This window comes from Hippoglossus stenolepis, chromosome 22, assembly GCF_022539355.2.
Source record: "Hippoglossus stenolepis isolate QCI-W04-F060 chromosome 22, HSTE1.2, whole genome shotgun sequence".
Lineage (NCBI taxonomy): Eukaryota > Metazoa > Chordata > Actinopteri > Pleuronectiformes > Pleuronectidae > Hippoglossus > Hippoglossus stenolepis.
Window position 1 is genome coordinate 14,724,643 of NC_061504.1, and position 26,060 is coordinate 14,750,702.

Sequence of the window (26,060 nt, forward strand, 5' to 3'; positions counted from 1 at the left end):
ACGACTCCCTGCAAAAGGAAACAAAAAGGAGAACTCACAGGTATTTGCACTGCGGCCGCGTGAAGACTTTACTTCTTCGACACGCCGAGCCACCGCCATCAATCGGGCCTGACACTGTGACTTCAGCCCCCTGTTTTGTTAACCTGCCCCCGTGATGCACGCGTCCTGCGTTGTGGTTCAGTCCATCGGGAAAGAAAAAGGAGACAGATGTAAACAAGCATAATCAGTCCCCCCGAGAAGCTTTTTTGCTGATGGGTGAAACAAGTGCCAGCAGCTATTAGCCACCGCAGCTAGTGCCGGCGCAACCTGACAGCACACGGGATGTTTAGGGTTCAGGGATAATTTGGAAAAAACTCCTGTAATTGGCTGCGATGGGCCTGACAGCTCTGAGAGGAAGTCCCCGAGGCCCCTGTATCGATGAATCTCCCTGATTCCAGCCTGAATCCTCGCCACCGTCTGCCGGTGGCGTGGAGTCTGTCTCAGAAATCTAATGGCCGCTGGCTGGAAGTTACTTAATCCTCGAATCGCTCCAAACTTAAAGACCCACTGTGTGTGTAGTGAGGTGATGGGTGGAAGGAGTGGATACAGGAAATCCAGTGGTGGCTCTGTCTTCTCAACAGATAGAGGAACAGGAAATACTTCATATGGGACTCCAGACAACCAGTTGCAGTAACCAGCTTGGTTGCAAGACCAGGAACCAGTTTCATGGTGTGGTCTCACTGGAGCCAGGCAGGAAAGCTAATGTGTGTCCCATAACATTACATGATATCACAGTGTTGACCGCTCCTGCTTCACCCCCACTCATGCTCAGACAGCTCCTCGCTGGCGTGATGGCACCTTGGCCTCAATATAATAAAAAGGGGTTCACTTTATTAACAGAATAACCGTGATAAACAACACTCCACTGGCTCTTTAACGACTTGATCAATGCGTTGACGTGCAGCCTGTCCGAGGCCGCCGGGAGGATTCACTGCCGTCTGCGTTAGAGGAATAAAAAGGAGAGCTCCACACTGTACGTGAGCACTGATCGGGGGCTTTTCTCCCCCCCCGGGGCAACGTATAAAGCTCCTGTATATGTTGATTTCTCTATTTCTTATAAATCCATTCTTCTTCCTTCACTGTGTGTGTTGGGGAGTCTGCTGCCGAGCTGCTGGATGAAGGAGAGTCTCAGTGTCTGAAGGACGTTAATGTGCTTACTGCGCTGCTCTTAATGAGGCAGCACTCTGCCACTGAGGCCACAATGCTCCTTGATGATTAAGCTCCTCAAAATTCTCTCCATCATGTCATCGCGTGTCCTTAAGAGGGCTCCCTCTTAATTTGCCTCGAGTAACTTCTTTATTCTGCACCTAGACATCAGAAACTCCCATTAACATGACAGGGAGGATTCTGTGTGTGTGTGTTAATGAAACAGGGACCAGAGCGACTTTCGGCGTGTGTGTGTCTTCGCCGTCTCCAAAAAAGACAGACGGGAGGACGGAGACGTACCGTCAGCGAGTGGCAAGAAGAGGGATGATCATATCGCACGGCGGTGTGGCAGATGCCGACATTAGTCAAAGGGGACGACATAAGTGGAGACATCAGCCCCGTCGTAATAGACTCGGTTTCACCCCCCCCAAGTGCTTCTTGTACGATTAGTCACCCCCGTTCCCTCTATCACTCTGCCACAGACAAACAGTGCCTTGAGAAAATGAATGAATCAATAGGAAAAACAAAGATCTTTCAAAAGATTTCACGGCACCAGGGGCTACGGAGCTACTCGCAGCATCGTGCACCTGAGCACTCAGAGGGTGTCGTCATTCGTTGGGATGGAGAGAGAGGGCTGAAAGAAGTCCGTCTCAGGTCTTTGTGAAGGGATGTGGCGAAGCAAGTCGGACAGGAAAGATCACCACTGATGTAAAATGGCCTCAGAGGTGAGCTGGTTAATGGTTATCAGCATTTTGGGGCTAAAAAAGGAAAACACCGGATGTGGAAAGTGTGTTCAACCCTTAAAGAAAGTTGATGAAATGACCGACCAACAAGCAGCAGGAGGATGGATGTATGGACTGGTCGTGGTGGAGTAAGAAACGAGATACTACGCTCACACAGAAACAAGCTTTGGTGAAAACAAAACGCCCAACGCCATAAATACTCGCAGAAAGGTATTTCATTATGGTTGAGAAGGCGGATATCTAAACTACTGAAATATCTATTGTTTCTACGCCGTGAGCGCCCCCTAGGAAACCAGGTAGTTGCCAAAGTGGAACTTCTCCCTCTTTTAGACAAAAAGATCCATTGATTCATAGTGTTTACACCAAATTCTCCCTCTGCCATCAACACGTCACGGCAGAAATCGATACTCGGACTCTGTGGTGCTTCCCGACGACTCCTCAAATAAATCAGCCGCAGCCTCTCCCCGGTGATCAAACCACATCTCCTTAAACCATTGTGACCTGTAGTTAAACACAGAGACACAAACAAAACCTCAGACTATTTAAAAAATGTAAAAAAAAAAGTGAACCAAAACTATCTTGACTGCAAACTGCATCGGAGTAATGCTTGGAATTCATGGGGCAGATTGTCTTGTGCTTTGGAATCGATTACAGAATCTGAGCAGGTAGCACAATGGTTTCAGGCGTCCGACGGAATGACGATTGCCGAACGTATTTGTTATGACTGGATCGCTTGAGGTGACTTTGGAATCAGAGCAAATGACTATGGATTAGTTAAATTTAGGAGCAATGGAGCAGGGAGACATTTGTATTCAACATTTATATTATTTATATTTGAATATATATCCCTATGAGCTGTGCAGGCGTATGCAGAAACCACATCATTGTATATAACACACAGCGTTTGGGCATCTCTTTGATAGATCTTCATTTTTTTTCTATGTAAAGAAGTTTAGACCCAGATGAATGTGGACAACAGGAACTTTTCCAAAGTGTCAAACAGCAGCGTCTTCAGACACAGTGGCTGGGCCGTCCCCGAGCCCAGCGGGTGCACGCAGCCGTTGGCCGGTAGTCACGCCGCAGTCGACGTGCTCAGCCGTCACAACAACAGCAATAATGAATCTGCTTTTATTTCCAATTAAAAATGTTCCAAATAGCATTGCGGTCTCATTGATTTCTCTGCAAATGGTTGTTTGGCTGAGAACGTTCGCACCGAGGCATCTAGAGGGATTTGGACGGGGCTCATCGCACACGGGCTCTGAGTACAAACAAAGAGCGGCTGATAAGTAAATAGCCCGTAAGAGATTTATGTGTATGTGAGCATGTCACAGCACAAGTGTCTGCCGCTGTGTCTATAGCTGCTGCTCAGTGGACTTTCGGAGACACTGATAACGATGTCGCTCTCCAGCCCAGCATGTCCTCCATCCTTCTCTCCCTGACTCCGGTGTGTTACTGAGGTACAGAGGTGGAGACGGGCGAAAGGCAGAGAGGCTCATATCTTCTCTTTTACTTGACAGCTGTTGGAGCTGGCAGTGGATGCTCAAAATGTAAAAAGCTATTCTCGATATGTGGACCTCCTCTATCCCATCTGGTCCCACCCACCAGCCTTATGTTTCTAAATGGAGTAATAATAGAGAAAAAGGGCGTTTATCTAGTCAATTTGTAGATATGCAATATTTAGAAATGTCAACATCCACTCACTCTGACATTTTCCAAAGTTTTAACTATGGGGCTGGAAGGAAACTCTCCAGAGAAATGGCTAGTTTAGATTTCACATTCAGCCCCTCCGGATAATTTCAGGAGAATATCCAGATTGCATCAGCTTGTGTGAGAAGTTTGTTTGGGATTTCTTTCGAAATTTAATTATGTGTCTTCACCTTTTCTCTTTTCCACGTTGTTCTATATGTAATACCGGGAAATTACGAGTCGAATGCATTGGCATGACAGAAATGAAATATATAGATACAAGTAATGCATATAGTATGTGTACATGCACTTGCATATACAGACACAAATACATAGTGCATACAACTGCTTGACACCTGTACACAAACAGAATTGCTGCTGTTTTTAAGTTGGCGTTTGATAAAAGGCTAAACTTGAAGGGAACAGGAAGTTTTAGCGGTTGTTGCTACAGTGTGTGATCATCTCACACACAACCACAAACTTCACTTAGTTCCTACTCGGCCTGTCTTCCAACCATGACAGGTGTTTTATTCATAACACAGTTAAAATCCTGCCATAAAACACCCACTAGGATACTCTGCATCCAGGAAAAGAACTGCCTGGCACCCCCTCTGTTAATCTATCATTTACGCACCCCTCACCATTTCCCTGCATACTTAAACTACACTATTAAATACACAAACACACACTTGGCTCCTGTGGTCATGCAGGTTTTACAGCCAATTTGTGTCCACTTAGAACGAGGCCCATGCAGAGAATAGATGCTGCGGCAATTCTGGAGCCTGGTTGCATGTCGAGGCTCCGCACGGAGCTGACGCAGGGGTTCAGAGGATCCACGATAAAATCTGTGCTCGTGGTTGATGGGAGTCATAAAACACGATTAATAACTTTAAGTGACGTGTATTGACGACTACAAACCTCTCCTGTATCAAAGGTTGTGGGTTGGAGTTCGAGGCATCTAGTGGTGAGGTTACCTGTTGAGCATCTGCAGTGACCTTCAAATAAAGGGCTTGATTCTAACGATTATTTGTTCAGATATTATTATGAACACTGCATATTTCATTTCTGTAAATAGATCCGCTGACATCGAGACCACACACTGGACCTTTAAATCCTGGAGGACTGATGAGGACCCTATGACCCCCCCCTCCAGCTACACTTATCTGTCCAAAACAACATACGAACTTCATAACAAGCAGTAATTTTCTATTTGTCTGACTCCTTTTGATTTAATGGTTGATTTCACGGTCGGCTTACCCCCCGGGTCACGTGACCGCTGAACCGCAACTAAGGAAATAAGTTATAGATTTGTTGGAAAAAATCAGTCATAAGCTCGACTAATGCACGAGACGCGGAGTCAATAATAGATTAGAAGAGAGAGAGAGAGAGAGAGAGAGACCCAAAAGGCAATCAGGAGTCCATATTAATTATGCTAATGATTTGGATTTGCTACTTCATTAAACACCATTTTGAGCTGGTTGATCACAAGGGTAGTTCTGCATAAAGTCTCCGTAGCAACGGAGTGGAAAAAACTGATGAGACGCTGTGTGTGTGTGTGTGTGTGTGTGTGTGTGTGTGTGTGTGTGTGTGTGTGGGCACATGTGCTAATTATCTGCATGTGATGATTACTGTAGAGACAGTCAGCAATCAATTAGGCTCTAATCCTGAATAGATGTAAGGGGAGCATCCTGTATGTGTTTCAATTGGGTGATAATTCATCATTTAGGCTGTAGATTATTGTGTTTGTTTTTTTCAATAATCATCAACAGTTGCATAAGTTATTTGTGGGAGAGATTCCACTCGGATCCGGGAGACGGCTTCCCCGCAGTTTTCTTGGGAGAACAGCAGGTGGGAGCAGAGTTCAACTGGAGTTGTGAGCGAGTTCTCCCTCCCTCTCTTGTTTTCTGAAAGCTCTGCTGAAACCAAAAGATAAGTTGGATCTCTGTAAATTAAATAAACACAAACGGGGTTGGGAACCTCTGACCCCCGCAGCACGCGACGACTGCGCCACACACACACACACACACAGAGAACGTAAACATGGTTCTAAACTAATGATCTAAGCAGGATCAGTGGCTTCATGAAAGCCCAGGAATTACCCAGGGACGGGTGTACAGCCTGTGGAAAAGCAATTCACCGACTTAATGAAAATGCATGGCACAGAATGATTTCACATTTATCATCAGCCTGAATCACAGGCTTCTCTCTGCAGACATCAAGATTATTTGCTGGCTCAACAAAGACAAAAAGGGGGAAAATGATTTTCTTATATTAGAAGAATGTCACTGTCAACCTATAGCAGACCTCAGCCGTTCCCTTTAAAAGCAATTTAAATGAGCAGAAATCAGAAGGTGCCGCTGATAGGAAGCAGGGAGACGAGGGTGTCAGAACATGGCCGAGTCATTTTATCTTGATGGTTGCCCACGCTGCAATAATTGATTTGTCTTCGCACTCAGGCGTCGAGTATACAAACATGGCGAGTGGCCTGCAGAAGCACGCGTGTGTCTGATTAACAAAGCTCTGCAGCGTTCGGAGAGATGCGCGCGGACCTTTTCCTCGCCGTGCCTCCGTCGGCAGCTTCCCTCTGGACGAGCTCGTTTGACAGGGCCTGATGCAACTCTCCACCACAGACTACAGCTCAGTTGCAAGCCTCCATTGATTTCTACCCACTCGATTCTACCCCCATAGACTTTTGGCAGGTCCATCATTACTAACGCGAGTCATGTGGACAAGCCAGCGTGTGTGTGTGTGTGTGTGTCTGTGAGCACCCACAGTGCTCCAACCTCACGGAAGCTTATTTTGAATTTTCCAAAGACCCCGAGAAAGTGTTGGATTGAATTACAGGGAAATTTGTGATGTGACGCAGAAGGATTTTCCATTTTGATGCACAGCTGCAACATTTTAGACTTAATGTCAGTGCAGCAAAAGATAGATAATATACAAATATGTTTTAATTAGAGGGTTAGGGTTTGAACCACAGATGTGCACTAACCCTGTGGCTCCCCAAGTGGAGCCACAGGGTTAGTGCAGATCATAAACCTGCCTCCTCCGTGTTAGCAGATCGTACAGATTCCATTCTGACCTGGACTTTTGGAGGCTGATGCCTGAACCATTATCAGGGAGTAAATCTATTCTAATTCAAATACATCAGCTAAGTTATACAGGTATAAAAAATTTAATGAAAATGAAAACACAAATACAACCACATTAATAGAACTTGAATTTAGAAAGCAGCACCACACTGAGTTTGTCAGAACCAGAGTGTTACTTCTCCTCCCAGTATAACTGGTTGTTCCTCTTGCTTTATGACAGGTCAGAAAAAAGGATTTCTCACCCATCTTGTTTTTCAGTGCAGAAAAACACACCAAGACAACAGGTGTCAAATACAAATATTCGCACGTAGCTACTTAAAGTGTGATTTTAACGACTTTGTGATGTTCACACTGGTTCCACCTCATGAGGAGTTAAATTTGTGACGCGGTGAACCCGCAGAACGAACTGATGAAACTGACTGTGACAATACTCGGAATGATTTCTGTAATTTCCTGTGGATAGTGTCGCGTTTCCTGTATTAGAACGGACTGTTCTATTAGAAAACGGAGCTGATTTGAATGCAGACAAATCTAGTGGAAGTCGAAGTCAGTCTGTGATTCATAATAAAGCAGCTCGAGGCAGTGGATTAGTGTGACAACACAGATTAGAGTGTGGTGTTTTTTTGTTTGGGACGGAGCTGCTTAGGTTCACAAATACTGATTAGATCGCCCAGGGCACCAAAAGTAAAACTTGTCAAACAGCATGAAGTCCCTTGAAATGACGTCAGTTGTTCATCTGGTGCGACGGTTCAGGGCGGATGGAAGCACAATAACACAACTGTGATAAGAAAGAAAACACTGCAAGTCATTATGAGACACTTCAACAAATGGACACATTAACACAAAATAACTACTAACGATATATCTCAGAACAACAAGTTAGTATCCCAACATAACGACTTTGTATCTCAAAATAAGTAGTTAGTATGTAGGAAATTCACAATTTTGATTTAACATTCATCTTTTTTCTTTCACTGGTGGAGATAAGCTTCCATTATAAGGTTTGACCTCTAACACCATGATATCTCTGGATGACTGTGATATATAGATGAGCATGGACACGTCTGTAGCACAGGTCTGATTGAAGAAACCTTTTCAAAAGAACAAAAGTTTTAGAGATATTTTTATTTCTATTTTTACAGACTTTTTGTCACAACAAAGTCAGCAAGAGCATCTTTTTTCTTTTTCTTTTTTTTTAACCTCAATTACATTGTAGTAATTCATTTGAAAGCAAACAAGAAGGGACAGCGAGCGTTTTCTTAGCGTAAAAGCAAGAGGCCGTTTTGACATGCAGCGATACAGGCCGGGGGGGTGGGGGGTTTAACCAAATCCAAGGCCAGGGGGATACTAACAGCCCCTATCATCCAGTTTCAACACAAACCCCCGTTTATCCCTCAGTTCAGAGCCCCTCGGAGCCCGTCGATTACAAAACACACAAAGAAGCGGTAACGAAAAAGATGAATCTGAGATCTCACTCCAAGGGGCGACAAAATAAACCCAATTCTTAAAATTGCCCATCCTATTAAAGTGATGTTACGATTGCTTCAAAAACGGATTCAGTAACAGAATTGCAACATTCAAGTCTTTCTAGTTAGCCAGCATGGTGATTGGTCAAATAATACAGAATATCTTGTATGCACTACCAACGTAAGATTTGTCACAAAAAAAAAAAACACCATTTGATATGCAAGTGATCCTGGGCCAAGTAGAAAAGAAGAATCTAACCTCTGGACCTCTCCGACACAAAGTTTCTTCTAATAAAATGAAATCAACGTTGAGGAGGAGGCCGCACGATGAAAGGTTAATATAATTTAACTTTAAAACCTTTCTTTTTCAACATATCTAGTATAGCACAGTGCAATTACTGTTCATGAGATTAAGTCCTGGCCCTAAAATACTCAGAGTGGAGTTGTAATAATAATATTAACACACGATTGATCTTTGTTACCATTTGATTACTTGAACTGCAAAACAGTGATGTGGATTTAAGTGCGAAGCTTTGCGTTGACGTTACATTTTCATATCTAGTCAGCAGTGTTTTAGAATTATGGGTGTTAGGAGTGTTCCCCCCGGTGATTGGTCCCCAAGGGAGACATTGCTGTTCTTGTGTTAAATGGCTACAAACAGGAGGCCAAAGGAAGAGAAAAATCCTATCCCAAAAAACTCGGGGGACATTTTTTTAAAAAAGGGGGAAGGAAAGTCACAGGACAGAGAAAATGACCCTGGAACAAACAGACAAAAGCAGTGTGTGGAGACAGAGGTTGATGAGGGTAAAAGTGATGCGTCCGTCTTCTATCTGGGGACCACTGCGTCCATCTGTCTGTCCGTCCACCCACCTGTCCAGCCACCTCCCGCACTACGGGGTCTCACTTGAGCAGCGCCTTGATGGCGTCGCAATCGGCAGCTTCAAAGGCACTTATGCCGTCCGGTCCTTTACAGTCTTTGTCAGCTCCCTGTGGTGGAGAGAGGACATGAATATTAAATATGCTTAGCAGGTGCACACAAGACGCATCTCACATCTGGTCAGGGGTTAAAGTGAGAAGCAGACCTCTGTGTGAACCAGGCCCGTTTGCTACCAGACATTCAGGAGCCACAACAAATCGAGAACTAAAACTTCTTCTCAACCACAATCAGCTCCTCCTCCTTTTCTGTCCCAGTCTCTCTCCTCTTTGCGTATTTCTGTTTCCTTCATGCAAATCCGCACTGCAGGGTGCCGTCCAGAGGGTAGAAAGTATTTACCATAAATCACAATTAAAGATAAAATGAAACCACATCTTTCTATTGTTACATAACCTCCGTTTTTGTAACTGCCTCTAATTAACACCATTTCCCATAAGCCCTGGACAATCATGCAACCAGCTCTATAAAAGAGGCGAGTCCAGATACCATAGGCATTACAGCAGGAAATGGCAGACCAGTACAAACATTTTTTTAAATGGTAGTGAAAGAGTTGGAAGAATGGATTTAAGACTGGAGGGTTGGTTGAAATGGATGTGGAAGAAATGACAAGTATGTATGATTTTTCACACTGGTAAACGGTCATGGGTGTTGTAGTGTTTGCTAAGGTTGTGTATACTTCTAATGCTCGTGAACATGTGGTAAACTAATAAGTCATTATTTTTGACCATGGTTCCTCGGGTTAGAACACAGGTTCCTGAAATGGTTCTTGGGTTACACGTGTTGGTCAACGGCCTGGTTACCCCTTGCTTCTCTTACTCTCCACAAATATTGTTCTTAAGGTCGCGAATCCTCCTTGTTGAACAGTTGAACCCTCGTATGTGACAAAATCATTTAAAGTGAAAAGTCTGTCACCTTTATTTCCCCGTCAGCTCAGTCACTAAGCAGTTGCTTGTCAGCGTCTCTTTATCCGGAGAACACACGCAACAACAACAACAAAAGTAACAGAAGCAGGGACACAAATCCATTTGAGCTCCGAGGGATAACGGAGTGAATGTGAAAGAGATGGGAGTGGGCGCAATCATTCGGATTACTGAGGACAAAAACAACTGTAAAAAAAGGGAGAGAGAGGGGGATGAGACGGGCAACGTGTTGAATGCACATATAGCGACAACAGATTTAATGGGCAGCGGAGGAGTGGAGGGGCCTGTTGTGGAGAAGCGTCCCTTTGTTGGGCCTGCCAACTTTAGCCTCTTAGCAAAGGGCTTACACAGTCAAGACAGAGGGAACGTATTGTTGCGTGGAGAAACGGGGCTTCAAAAAAAAACAATGTGCCCCAGTTCGGGGGCCTCAAAGTGTGAAGATGGTCGTCTGCCTGCAAATTCCACTGGCACCGGGGCAACAGAGCACAACCCCGAGCGAGAGAGATTTACCAGGGCTGAGCGGGTAACCTGACAGATCCCACACCTCCAATGGCTGAGAGGACGGAAGGCAAAGTGCAATTCATAACTCGCTTCACATGTGGAAAGAAGCCTGCACCAGTCAACACTCGGGTCATATTAGAGCCCTGTTGTGTAGCATTTGAACTTCGAAGTTGTCGGTGACCTCAAGTCCCTTTGTCCTCCCAAAAGTGTATTTTATAGGATCATACGTGTATATAGTTTATTTTAAAAGAAAAGAAATCAACATCGGAAATACTGTTTTCTTTTTTGGGCACAGAGTTGATGAGAAGATTAATGTCGCGCTAAATATCCCCCTGTCACCCACAAACTCACTATCCTCTTTAATTAGTTTGTGGGGGAGAAAAGCTAAGTGGAAACAAGTTTGAGTTTCCTCCACGAGATCTGTTAATCTTCCTGCTTATAATAAAAACGTCAAGTATTCAATGGAGTTGTAAGAAGTCTTAAACTGCTAAGAGCTTTCATAAATCTCACAGCGTAGATTCAAATCCAGGAAACATGAGTAATTTCTGAAGGTTTACTAATGAAGTTTTGGGTTTCAAAAAAAATAAACTATCAACCATCCATCATCTACACAGCTTATCTTTTAAAGGGTTGTGTGTGTGTGTGTGTGTGTGTGTGTGTGTGTGTGTGTGTGTGTGTGTGTGTGTGTGTGTGTCCCTTAAACGTGTCTATAAATACTCAGCGGGTTCCTTCAGAGAGTGATTTGTCTTTTTCCAGATACAGGACCGGTTCCTGTCGGAAAATCTGAATCCTTCTTCTGTGATAACATTATAATGTTTCTCTGATATGAGCCGTCTCTAAAACTTTGCTGGGGGAAGTCATTAGTAGCTGGTTCAAGACCATACCTGGTATCCCACTCTACAGGCCTCATTTAGAATAGCAGAAAGCAGCTGTACACCTTGACCCTCTGACCTTTTCACCGACAATATCACGACTGCCTGGAAGCCAACAAGTCATCTATCTGACAAACTCAATTACACACCCTGGGTATACGACCATGTCTCCTAATGATCCTTCCCTTTTGGTCGCCACACACTGATGTCGCCCTAAAACCTATCGCAGGGTGTCTGCTACAGATTGATTCCCCCCATGGGAATTTATGGCGGAGTTACAATAACAGCTGTAAATCTTCCTCCTCCCTGTTACTGCCTCTCAGAAGTCACCATGATATCCCCAATGGCCGTGCAGCTCAGTGGCATCCTCCTGACACCACTTACTGTAATGAGCCCCCCCAACTTGAATAATGACCTCTTATGAACACCTCACTGTCCAAACATTACACAGTCAAAGAGAAGCCACTTGCCAAGTAAGAGGCAGCCTAATGAGTAAGAATAGACTCCCAGGGTGTCTCCGGCCAAACTAAGATGCATCATCATCTTGGATTATGGAGCCATACAAAGAAGCGCCGGGTCAGTAATGTAATGCCACTGACCTGCCAAGTGTCCATTAAGTTTTCATTAAGCCACCGGTGAATGGCACTGAAAGGTCTCCCACACACACAAGTCTTAAAATATTGGGCCAAAGCATTGCTCAGAGCCTTTTTTGAAATGCAATGCTTCGATCAGACTATTGACCTGCTTGCAGAAGCCAAACTAGTGACCTGCAAAAGGGCAAATATTATAAAAACCAAGCAGTTATACATCAGCAGCTCTGGTTGTCATTGATTGAATGATTGACAGAATTTGTCAGCAACTATTTCAAGCAACTCACGCCGTTTTCATTGCTGTTTGTTTGTCCGTTTGCGGGATTACCCAAAAGCTACTGAACCGATCTCCATGAAATCGTGTGGAGAGACGGGGCACGACTCACTCAAGAACCCAATACATGTTTATGGGGGATCTGAATAAAAGAACAGAGCCAAGATTTTAATTTTTAACTTTCTTTCCTAGTAGCATTACAAGATACGGTGTTAGCATGTGCTCTACGAGTGCTCTTCTGGTTTATAGATAGACTTTGTGTAAATCACAAATTGGCTTCTATAGGGCACACTATAGAGAATAACTATAGTTCTAGATTTAACACTATACCTTTATAGCTGAACTTTTTGTTTCAGAAACCTTTCTAAAAGGTGTTCAACCTGAATCTTTATTTAGTGGGTAGCATTATCCAGACAATAGAAATGTAAGAACCATAAGATGATGAAATGATTGGTTATATGATCATAGCTTATTATATTAGCTTTGCCGTATCATGATCTCTTCTTAACATCACTTATGTGGACTCATGTATGATGGGGAAACATTTTCTGATCAATATAAGCTGTAAATTGTCTTTCTACCTCTGTTATTTGCAATATGTGGAAAAATGTGTTCTGACATTTATACACTGCCGAGTTATTTTGTATACGTACAAACAGACGAAGAAGAAGATGATATCTATGATAACTAATAGACCGTTTCACTGTATTTTTGAGGAGTACGATGAGAAGAGAAAGGTTAAATTCCTACATTGTACCAAGAACACACACACAGAACAATAAAGAGACCTTACAGGGTCGGGTTAAAAAGAAAAGGCAACAAAAAGGAACTGACTTGACAAAGCGATGCTGCATTTCTTCTCAGTGAAGTGTGTACACAGTTCCTCATAGAGTAAGTGTGTGTATTCATGCGTGTATGCATTTGTGCCCTTTCATTGTGGACTTAAAATTAACTGGCTGGCCTCCACAGGCTGTAGTCAGCACTCTTGGCCAGGATCTTGCGGCGAGGTCACCTATTGGGGTTAAGGGGCCTTAAATAATTTATTGATGAAAACAGCATAGCATGCAGTCGGGAGGCAGGGGGCAGCTCCCATGATGCAACGGGGAACCGAGCCATTTTTGCTGCCAACACAAGAATGTCGGACAGTACAATAGCAACAAATAGTAATCTCAGTGGGCTCCTCTTATCCACTGGGTGCTGCCAGACAGAGTGGATACGCAGCGGCCCAGTCGATGGTGTGGCTCTGGGACAATCTATTCATCTAATGTCATGAGCTGTCAGGGGGATATGTATTGAGGTATTGTTCGCTGGTGACTGATGACCTTTTGGCTGCATCTGGGTGTTAATCCTTGTTGGTACTTAGTGGAGATGAGTACAGAGCCATGAGAGGAGCAAACCTAGGCCTTAGTTCGCATGTTCTCATCCCACCATAATCCCTGTTCAGATGAGCTATGGCTGCCTGCCTTGCGTTATATGATAGCAATGTTTTTTTAAAAGGGCCATTTCATATCCAGTGCAGAGACTATAGTGCATAGCTGCCTATTTCAGGTTTAGACGAGCTTCTGGTTTTCGAGAGGATGTACTGTGACTGTACGTGTGACTCGTGGCAGAAAATATAGAGGAAAATCAATGCAGTCAATAACGGAGTCTTATAAGTTCGATATTCATTTTACAATCTAGTGCACTTTGTTGTTTTTTTTAAAAACACAATATGACACGAAATTGAGACATACTTTAGGAAACTCAGAATATGATGAGTCACAGTCAGTCAGTCATTGAGCTTTGAGCAGCATCATTACTATAACTGCTGGGCTCCATCTTAAATCCATGCTAATGAAAATGGATTAATACTGAAAAGGTCAGTAGGCTGAGGGACATTATAGAAGTTTAGTACCAGTTATATAGAGTACAGTTTTAATAGAGATAATATATAACACGGTAAGTTTAACACAGTACTATTAACAGAGAGTTAAAATACTCTTACTGTATGATGACATGACTCAAAGTGAAAGCACTGGTTCTTTTATTCTGAAGCACCTGCACATCTTGGACTGAAGTGTTCCTGTTGAACTTGAAGCTTCGTGTCAACTGTTAACAGTTTGACTTTCTGCTGACTGGCATCTGACAACTCGCAGCCACAACGTGAGGATTTATTAACTGTGACAAACCGGTGACTTCCTGCTGCAGTTTGAACAAACTAACAGCTCTCGGGTTCACTCGCTGATGCTAACAGGCTAACCAGCTAGCTCCTATGTTAATAGACTTAAATATTGATTATAAATAGGAACCACAATACTTTTTGAATGTTTTCCTTCACTGAATCGTTTATTCTCTCTCTGTTGGCATTCGCTGCTTTCTTCAGTTTATCCCTGAGCCAACAGAGCTGATGAACAGCTGACTCAAGTAGCCAGCTGCAGTCCAGCTGCTGGCCAACTTCAAAACTGCTGGCCAATCGATGCCACGGCCGTGTTTATGAGCAGTGAGGATTACTGCAGCCGATGCAAACAGGAATAAGTAAGCAGTGGAGTACCACCTAAGTGTCTCTCCTCTGTTTCCTTTTTTACACACATCACTAATTCCTCTTTTTAAACCTTTGCTGTTAAGTGCATTTGAACTGATTGGAAAAGGCTTCCTGAACTGTGCATTGCAGTTTTATAGTGTAAACAAAAAAGAAAAGGACTTCCCTTATCTACCGAGTGACTGAGCTTGTGAATGCCTCTCCCCCCCTTCACGTTACTTCTCTTGAGTTAAGATGATGCTACTATGAAACAGCTCTACAGAGGACCCTTCATTCACTCTGCCCCAGTTTAGCCTGGCTGGAACAGACAGCTGCTCACTTACACCAGGCCCCCAAATATATATATATATCTCATATCTTCCCCATATGCACAACTCAGTTTGCAGCAGCCTTTAAAGAATGCAGGCCAGCTACATGACATCATGCTGTGCTCTAGGTTGTAGACGTAACTCTCGGTGTGGTATTGCCCTTGGGCTATTATCAGGTTTCAAGCAAAAAATAACCTGTAATATTTGTGTACAGAGTGAAACCTCAAACAGATACTTGATTCTTTATGAAGCTATACCATGACCATTCACAAAGAACTCATGGCAAGGTCAGACTACGCAACCTAATGTGTTGTGATCATGCAGTCATGAGTTTCTCTCTCTCTCTCTCTCTCTCTCTCTCTCTCTCTCTCTCTCTCTCTCTCTCTCTCTCTCTCTCTCTCTCTCTCTCTCTCTCTCTCTCTCTCTCTCTCTCTCTCTCTCTCTCTCTCTCTCTCTCTCTACTCCGATCTAATTGACTGTTGCTGATTTGTTGATATTTAGCCTGAGGAGGCAACGTGCTGGCGAGCCTCTTGAATCCTGTCTTTAAAGAGTTCACACATATTGATAAGTGACGGCCGATCGAGCACCGACTTGGCTCAAATAAGAGGCTTTTTGTCTGCAATTTGATCTGCAGATGAAAACCAGCCTGCATTTCTAAATCTGAACATAAGTATGCATGTTAAATAATATGCATCTTCCCTTTTATTTAAATAAACATAAACATTGCTACGCTCACATTCTTTTTCACTGCAAACTATTCCACTGCAACAGCACAACCATGCAAATAATCTTGGGATAAGCTACAGATCGGCTACCCAGTGCACACCTGTGTTGTTCTTTTGAAACTTCTTGACTGATGACAGTTGAGTGTCAGACACAAATACACCAACAAAAGGTGCTGAAAGACAAGCAGCTATTCGTGCCCTCTTTTGTGTGACATTGATCGTCCACGGGGCCGTGAATTCCACTGGCTCATCTGGGCTACAGGGAAACACAACTCCACCAGCCCAGATGAATAGATCTATCATTTATATGCATGTGAATGGTGTGCTTGTAATTCAGAGTCAAACATGCAAAAAGAGGCACAGACTTTCCTAAAGATAACTCCACACACAAAATACACAGACTTCCTCTTAGAACTGCAGTGTGAGCTTGGTTAGATTGGACATTTATTATGCTATGCTTGTATTCCAGCTGCAAAACAACAACCAATGCCAGCTGTGCCTGACACGGTGTTGTATCTCAGCTCACAACAGCTACTGTGAGTGCACATGCTCTTGTGCATCTGTCTGACAGAGGCAGCGTTTAAGATCGCTCCGCAGCAAAACAACGAGGGGAGGCTGAGATGAAGGATGGAGCGAACATTTACATGGAGACCCGTGAATGAAAACTGCTTCAAAACACAGACACAAAACAAGTGAACAGCAGCAAAACTGTTTGCCACTCAATGAAAATTCCAGCACAGCCTCCACGGGACTGTGTTAAAGGGCCTTTTGTCCGATGAGTTACCTCATCAGCACTCATGGAGCCTCTGACACTTCACCATGCACCGACGGGTGAAGGGCACCACGGCACTTCTGTGTGCAGATGCATGTATACGTACGCATGAATGCAGTCTAAAAACAGAATACCAACCTTTTCTAGCAGGACCTTGACACAGGAGATGTGACCCTCTAAACAGGCAGAGATCAGTGGAGTTAAGCTGTGTTTGTCAGGAGCCTGTGGAGGGAGCGGGATGGAAAGGCGTGAGGGGAAAACAGAGGGAAACATTTTATACAGCGATTTGTTATCAAAGTAAATAAAAAAAATCATGTCTAGACATTATAAAAGAGGTGCTCTGCACTTCAACACTATATCTTCCATGATTCAGAGCCGGTTATCAAAAGAAATATACAAACATTATTGGGCTTGGGAGACGAGGCAAAGAAGTGTTTGGTACAAATTTCCCTCCTTGAGTTTGACTTGTTGTGTTCAGCCAATCTTAAACCAGGGGTGAGATGCACCTCGGTTGTTTGGGTGCCCTGATCATTTGGAAGCACCCTGAAAACTTTTGAGAGATGGGTTTCGCCCGTATAAGCAAAAGAGCTCTCTCCAAATTACAGATGCTAAAACTGAAAATGATTATTAAGTTTCTCATTGAGTGGATGCACATCAGTCTACCAGCACAACACCAGAACAGACTACTGAAGCTCGGGGGGGCCAATCAGGCTAAATTTGAACTCTGGTAAGCCTAGACAACTGTTGAATGAGAGAACGGACAATGGCTGAAATAGCATATGACAACTGGTTTTAACAGCCAGCCTGCTTTTGTTTAATCAAACTGATAGGGCTCATATAACATCAAGCAGTTTGACTGTGGGCATTGCAGGCCTGGACAGCAGGCAAATTAATGCAAAAAAGATTGTGATATGAGCTGGATGTTGTTGTGCTTACGTTGATATCTGCTCCCTTAGAAATGAGGAACTCCACAACCTCTGTCTGACCAAAGTCAGCAGCATAGTGCAGAGGCTTCCTCCCACCCTCCAGGGTCCGGTTGGCATCTTCAGCCTGGAAAGAGAGATAAACAACACATGACAGGGCTGACAAAAGCTCAGTGGTGTAACACATCAACACTATGCATAACAATATGCACTGAAGGGGGGTGGAGGGGGGATCCCTTTCACCTAGAACAGGAACAATCACTATTGATACACGCTCCCACTGAAATTTTGTGTCAAACAATTACATGCACACCACCCTCTCCCCTTCGCTTCGCTGTTGTGGCACCGTTAGATGTCAGACTGTCAACCTCGAAGCCAGGAGAAAACACAGACACACACAACGCCACCCCCTTTTTAATTCCCTTACCACACTAACCACACACACGGTAGAGTGTGTACTCGTCGGCACTCCAGTGACAATACCTAATGGAAGACACATCAATCACAGCGGTGGCTGTAAGCTCAAACTTTTCTCAAAACTATGCTGATTAAATAACCGGCTGCATAAAGACGGAGGAAAATGAGGAGGGGGTTATCTGGTCTCTGTAGCTGAGGTAAGAGAATATAGGAGTAGAATCTGCTGAAAGTCCCCGGGAGAAACAGGTATATCCTGTTACACAAGACCCTCATAATAAAACAAGTCAGCCAGGGAGCTAGTGAGTGAGATCTGGTTCCCCAGGGACAACAGAGCAAATCAAATAAAGCTGAGATGCCAATGCAAGGAAGGAAGAGGGAATGGTCGACTTGAGAGACAATACTGTCAATATTATAGAGGGGGGGAAATTAATCGTTTTTTCGATGATGTGGACGTGAACGACTCTGCATCGATGCAGAGACAGAACATAATCGATTAATGTTCCGCTACATTCATTGTATTAGCGATGACACATTCAGTCATCTTTTACCACGTCAGCGTCTCCTGTCCGAGTGTCCTCCCTCCACTCTCCCGCTGACCTGCACTCACTTTACACTTTAACAATAAACACACAATAATCAGAAGTTATTTGTGAACAGTACTGAGGCTTACTTTGTGTTTGTTATTTCGCTTTAGAGATTATGAGGAGTGTATTCAAAAACGTGCACACCTAGTTTATCTGCTACACACAAAATGAGACGCACACAGCCGACGATCTGGATTGAGTAATAACCAAATACATGTGGTTACCAGTGACAGAGACGGGCAGACACACACTCACACAGGCTGCAGTCAGGTGAGATGTACTTCCCCCAGTTGATCACACAGCAAACTTTTTACTTCATTGTTGCAGAAGAACTTGTAATAAGATCTAAAATACTTTTTTAAAGCGATTCTTTGATGCATCGATCATCATTTTATAATCAAATCTAAAAGAGCCTAGAGATTCCCACCCCTCTTATATAATATTGATATGCTCTTAGACATGATCTGGATTTCTAGTTATAATAATATAATGTTACTGCTTCAAATAAAAACTAGCATCTTTCCCAGGTCTGAAAATAAACATTACAGTTAGGTGATATAAATGTGTCTACTTATTACTCTGGAGGTTGAATTAACACTGAATTCCTCAGATGTTTTGACATGTGATGGCAGGAAAAACATCTGTGATTTGGTTGCAGCCCATCCCAGCTGACATTTAAGATATTTTGCATGTCTTTCCACTGCAAGAGGATGTAAGATTACAAAGAGTAAAACTTAACTGAGAGTTAGGCAAATTTAGATCCTTTGACCTGAAATGACCTTGTGCGTGTGAAGCCTCTTTAATTAGAATCAAGCTTTATGTCCAGATATATGAATCGGAAATTTGGTGGAGATTTTTCATGTAACAACAAAGACAAATGCTTTGAATTAAATTGAAGTGTCAAGTTGTCAAAAAACGAAACTTCCCTTCTTACTTATCCTTCAAGTATTTTTTAAGGTAGTTGAATTAATGAGTTTTACACTTTCTGACAGTATACCTGTCCATCTTGTGTGCAGATGAAATCTTTATATATTCAATGACAAATATTCTTTATTACATCTTTTGTTCTCCTTTGTGTCTTATTTCTCTTTCCAATGGTCAAACGGATGTGATGACCGTGCGCACACACAGAACCTCATGTCTGTAACTGCACCGCCGCCTGACTCTGATTGCCACTCGCTCACCTTTATCACTAAATCCACTGAAGGTCAAGTACAACACACCGAAGACAATTCATTATACACTCATTCCCACTGAATCCATTAGCTGTGATGGATATTGAACCTCAGCCCCCCTTCTAATAGGGTTGAAATATTACCTGCAACGACTCCAATTCCAATGGCTGATAAAAATCGAAATAGTTTCATTTCCACAATAGAACAGGGATAAAAAAGCTGCAGTTGTTTATACCCGGACCTTTTCTCTAGATAATGAAATGGATATGAGTTGTAATAAAAACGTCAGAAATGAGAAAACCCTCCTTGTGATTGGGAAGTTTCTCCATGATGATGGAAGAATATCAAGTACAACATCCAGCCACTGTAATCATGACTTGATTACTTGCTTGTCATGATGGTTTATAATTTAAATAAGCCTTTTTCTGGGTCTATGCACCCATCTCTAACCTGCAGGTGTATCCTGTACCTGGACATCCTGTAGTGTAGCTTATGAACAACAACCACGCCTGTCAAGAGTATTTAGTTTTCAACTAAATATGTATGTTTTATAATATGGGAACTAGGAAAACTATACGGGGAAACTACAAAAACAAACATTAACTTATGAGTCGCCACTCAAAAAATCTATGATGGTTCTGTGGTAAAAATATAAGCTTTTGTGTCACACTGAGAATGTGGGTTAAGACCATAAAAGGTTATTACACCGCTAGAATTATTTATACACTTTAAACACATGCACGGAGAGAACTGGTTCTCACATAAGATTCTCTCTGGAAAATGTGCCGGCTTCCACTCATGTCTGAAGGAAGTTTACGTGGCATAAATTCAGTGAAAGCCTCCGGTGGTTAACGTGTTAAGGGACATCCGACTGTTGATTGACGAGTATGAATACGAAACTGACATCTTGATCGGCGTGTGATATGAGTTATTAAGTTAATTTGGTTGAATTTGGAAAGATAACTGGCTTCTTGACTGACCTGAAATATTAGAAATACAGTATAAATGACTCTTGCAGTATCTTAAGGAGCATGACTGAGTGCAACTCCTATATCTCCTAGTACACATATCGAGTATAATCCAATGTCCCACATGTGTTTACACTAATTGAATGTAGGACTGTGGCCTCCTCCAGGAGCAGCAGGGAATCAAGCGTTACTGTTTTCAAAAAGGGAAGAGAGAGAGACACTTTAAATCTCTGTGGTGAAATCGGTGAGACCAAAACACAAAGCTTCCCATCAACAGGTTATGATGCTAGCATGGAAGTAGCCGGGTCTCCTGCTCCCGGCCGAGAGACCCCCGCCCACCAGCGTCGCCTCCACACTGCCCGGGGCCCGAGTCGTCGCTTAGCTCGCTAGCAGTTAGCAACACCCATGTATCCGTGCGTTAGCAGAAACCCTCTCCTGCTAATAACAACAACAACAACATTGTCCGACAACACACGTATTGTTGAAGACTATTGTCGCTAACACAACAATAGACCCAGCTGTTCACTGTGGGCACCAGCTGATGCTACTGTTAGCTAGCCTGCCAACAGGTTGCTAGCTGAGGGGTGTGATGATGCTAACTGAGCTTCATGATCCCGACCAACACGTTTTAAAAAGCACAACGCTAATGACTGACTGTTATGAAGGCTGGAGCCGAGCAGGTTAGCTAAACTCCTCAGCTGCCACTACCTGCTCTCTGCAGTGGCAGCTAGCACTTGCACGCTGCTAACTATGCTAACCTGGCGTCCTGGCGTTCATTGTAAAGTCAAAAATAAAAACGTGCCGTTGCAAAGTGGATTCACAAACAGCCACGGATCCTAAAAACACCGCTAATTACCCATATGCCACAATAGCTAATTAGCAAACACATCACCCAACTCCAGCCAGCCGTTAGCTAGCTAGCTAGCTGGCGTTAGTTGCCTCAGCTACAAGGGGTCGCACACAACTCGCCGGACAACCTGTCAACTGTTGTCCCGTCTTACCGTGTCCAGTTTGGCTTTGACCTCTTCCAGGTCCCCGGTCTTCAGTGCCCACATCAGCTCTTTGTCGCCCATCTTCCTGTGTCTTTGCTCCGGTGCTGCCTCTGCTTCTTCTTCCCTGTTGTGCTGCTGCTGCTGCTGCGGTTGTCAACTTGGATGCTAATGCTATAAAGTTAGCTAGCTGGAGCCGGAACTCTGGAGCGGTCCTCGGTCGTCGGGGCTGGATTAAATGAATGTAACGTTGTTTTTTGAATAGTTTAAAAATGTCTTCTAGCGAGAAGCTGGGATCCCGTCGGTGATAAAAATGGCTGTGGAGAAGTTGTGAGAGGTGAAGTAGCGGTGAGGGATCCGCCTTTTCACAAGACGGGAGTGTTTCCGATGCCCAACCCGGAAATTAGCTGTATGTTGCGTTTTAGGGTGCCAACGTTAAAAAGACAGATTGTCCAGTTTTCAGCTCTTCTTATTTCAAACACAGACCAAAACAAATTTTAAACATTAATGTTATAGATAAACTTGTAATTTTCTGTTATTATTTCCACACTTAACTCAATAAAGTCAACGATTGGAGGATATGTTCTCGCAGCTTCGATGTTACCACTTACGTGTAAAAGGGGAAAATTCCTACGCTTTCATGGGTATGTAACGCATCGCTGTATCTAATAATGGACACAACTATAATAAAACATTTTCTTATCAGATCAGGTTCTGAACAATCAGTGACACATTACAAATGTTTTATTCCTCTTATTTCTATTTGATGTTCTTGACGAGTGAAGGCAGAGAATTGAAAGACAATTTAAATCAAATACATTCCTTTAGATAAACAGGTAAAATAGATTAAATATAGCTGCTATGTTTCCTGTAGCTGCAAACCACTATTTTATAAAGGAGAACTGTTCACAGTATCATAAACCTGACCCAATAACTACTTAAAGGCCACATCCTACTGTGTGATACTGCAAAATTCAAAACCTCAGTTTCATGTGTCTTTAAATAGCTCTGACGAGTTGGTTTTGACATTGTGGACTCACACTTCCTTTTTTATTTACATACAGTCTGCTGGCGTGAGGTAATCCTGCTAAATTGTGTTCACATTAGAACACAAGGAAACTGTCTCTTCTTGAGTCAGCTGTCGAGTGACTTTTTCATAATTTGGATTTATGAATGCATTTGTCACAAAAAGACAAAAAAGCACTTCTCAGACAAGTCAAAAGACACATCTAGAAAATCAATAAACAAAGAAAAATTACAGCGAGGAATTTTTGGAGTCTGCATCCAAGCCAGAAAATATATCAACCTCGCAAAAACAGCAATACACAACAGTGACATCAAACATTATTGTTTTCCCCATGTATATAATACAAATACATGTAGCTGTGAAAACAATCCCGCCTTTGGAAAAGCAAGTAGAAGGATGTTACCATCAAAATTGACGAGTGTGAACACCAGCAGCAACAGATACTGTGCTGAACTCAGCAGAGGAGAGAACCAGAAGATAATCCATCACCAGAAGAACCTGCTGATGTTAACAACAGAGTTAACATAACAAATATATGTGTAAGAATGTAGAAAGATAGATATTTTCTTGATCCCGAGGGAAATTTAGGAAATGCTAATGTATCCATGTATATAAAAGACATTTGGGACCTGCCACCTCTCCACAACACGGAAACTACATTACATTACATTACACGATGCATTTAATGACATATGATTCTATTCAAACTTAATGTCTCGCTTTAAATGCTTGATTTGACACCTGGAGCGTATCTTATTTTGAAAATTTGTCTTGTATTTTGATTTTATGTCATGACTAATAATAAGTTAAATATGTGTATCGTAACCCTTGTCGATATTTTTAAGACACAGCAGAACATAACATGACATGTCAGGTGAGATGTGACAAGATTGTACTTTATAAGAGCCTCTATGGGGTAATTTGTCACGTTACAGCAGCGAAGAGGATCATAATAATAGAAACATCAGTAAAAGTAATAAATAAGTAATCATACAATATAATAATGAGGAACTATAAACATTTGAAATAAAAAAAACACAATGTGAACAGAATATACACAGTGTGAATGGCAGTATAACAGGATTGCACATGTAACATTGAAATTGCAGAAAAGAAAACGAGAACTGCATGGTTCATTTATTTAGTCAGGTGACCTGGGTGTGAACCTTGTGACATCCCATGTAACGTTAATGAACAAGACGTTGTGTGTCCAGACTTTGCTCCTGAACTTGCACTTTGACCTCCCGGCTGCCATCAATGAGGAACCCACGTACATGCATATGTATAAGCCAGCGGAAGCAGAACCTCGGAGAACCAGTGCTCCTTATGACTGATGACGTTTTAGCCAAGTGTGGCTCGTGCACCATCATTTCAAAGGCACTTGGGAAATCAAAGTGTTCAAACGCAGCACCCATTGGAGGCAATCTGCACTTCCAGGGCCACCTCTATTGTCATCGGCCATTTGAAGAACTCCTCAATCAGCCCCTGACGAATAGCAGATCGGCCGCAGAAAGACAACGTGGCAGGAGGGGGAGGAAGAAACAATCATTACTTTACCTTGATCTGTGAAGAGTCAAGGGCAGAACAAACAAATTCAATGCCACAGAGCTCTGCCTTTTTTTTCACCATCGAGGCGCCAGTGGAGTCTCCCAAGCCCGATCCCTCCCCGCTGTCCCCCCCCTCCCATGAAGCCAACTCTCTCCTGCCTCCCCTGAAATATAGGTGATGACAAAAGTGTTGTGGCGCTATCATTACGTGAAATCAGCAGCCCCCCTGGAAACAACCAATCCGTCCCGAGGATGAAGAGGACAATAAAATACACCATTTCAAGAAAATTCAATATGGCAGTGTGATGAAAAATAAAAATGCCACTAATGAGATTCAACCGCTCTCCCATCCTCCTCCTTATTCAGCTCTCATTTACAACACCCTCAACCCCCCGACACCTCTCACACACACACACACACACACTCACGCATTACACACTGAGCCGCTGAAGCACAGGTATTAAAACTCCTTTATGTGAGAGTATTAAACTGTCCTGCAAGTGTATACTGGAGATTTTTACAGCCTAATGGTCAGGACACAGACGATAACCGCCCAGGTTTCTCCTGCTTGTTATGCTAATGTGACATACTGTGTGACGGAGATGACTCCCAGAATGGGTAATTACAACTTCATATGTGGCTTAAATCAATCGCAGCCCAACTTTTCATGCCCGTGATAATGATGTCCGCATGCCGATAGACTCCGGGCTTCTCGGTTTAAGGGATTTCATTACGTTTTCTCAAAACGGTTTTGAGCAAAAAATGAATTACTTCAGGTATTTACTCAACTTTCAAAAGGCTGAAAGGTCATTTGATGATATTTACCTCCATTGAGGAGTTTGTGTGTTTTTGCCCCGGTCCGTTTGTTTGATTGCATCACGCAAAAAAACGCTGAATGGACCTCAACAAAAGTTGGTGGGGTGGAGATCACTTTATTTTTCATTCCCAGATGTGATATTTCTTTCAACATTTTGCCTAATTTCTCAGGGAATAACTCAGGCGTAAGAAGTCAGGGGATATTTAGGGGACTGAAATCTATGAATTTAATGCCCCTGTCTTTGTTTTAAATGGAATCAACCAAAAACTACCAAACAGATTGGGGGCAAAGAATCAACACATTCAATTTCCAGGGCATTTTCTGACATTGACGTCTCTTGGCTCTTGATTAAAAAAAATCTGGCATATTTACAGGATTTATTGCAACTTGAATTCAATGGAACCATTGGGCCTTGGCAGAGATATATACTGGATTGTAGTGGACTGCATGATACTGGAGGTTTAAAATGCACTTTTCAGCCCAAACACATCAGTCTTGTATCTGATAATGTGGCAAAAAATAAGCACCTGTTATGTGAGTGAGCAGCACCATTTTCTTTTTCTTTTTTCATACGCAGACGCCGGAGTGAAAGTTTTTTCCGCTTGACAGAAAGGTTAGAGTAATTCTATCCATAGGCATGACAGCATGGCACCTCCATTTCTCAGTCTATTAGCGGCGCTCAGGCAGCAGAACCACATTATGCTACTGTGTCCATTAAAAAGTCCAGGAGGGGCTCAACTAAAACAGACTCTCCCCTCCCAGTGCTACTCACACACTCCTGAGCTGACAGCGCACTCGTACTCTCCCATTACTCACAGAACATTCGGCCCTCACCAATGATTTTATGTAAAAAATAAAGGAACTGACATAATTAACTTCTGCAGGAAGTCAATTTCATATTTTCTCTGAGGATTGAGAGAAAATTCTCCTCGATGAGACGTGATAATTGATGCTTCAAAGCTGAAATGGTACATTTTGGACCCGAGCTGTGGTAATTGTGCCCGAATGAGAACGAGGCCCGTTATTG

General features: G+C 43.0%; 1 protein-coding gene across 1 annotated transcript; it reads right to left on the minus strand.

Moving 5' to 3' along the window:
* Positions 1-7,812: 7,812 nt before the first annotated feature.
* Positions 7,813-22,048, minus strand: mtpn (myotrophin). Its single transcript, XM_035147497.2, has 4 exons — positions 21,655-22,048; positions 17,523-17,636; positions 16,725-16,808; positions 7,813-9,159 (listed from the first exon to the last, which is right to left on the minus strand). The coding sequence occupies exons 1-4, from the start codon at positions 21,724-21,726 to the stop codon at positions 9,073-9,075; spliced, it is 357 nt and encodes a 118-aa protein (XP_035003388.1). The 5' UTR covers positions 21,727-22,048; the 3' UTR covers positions 7,813-9,072.
* Positions 22,049-26,060: the final 4,012 nt, after the last annotated feature.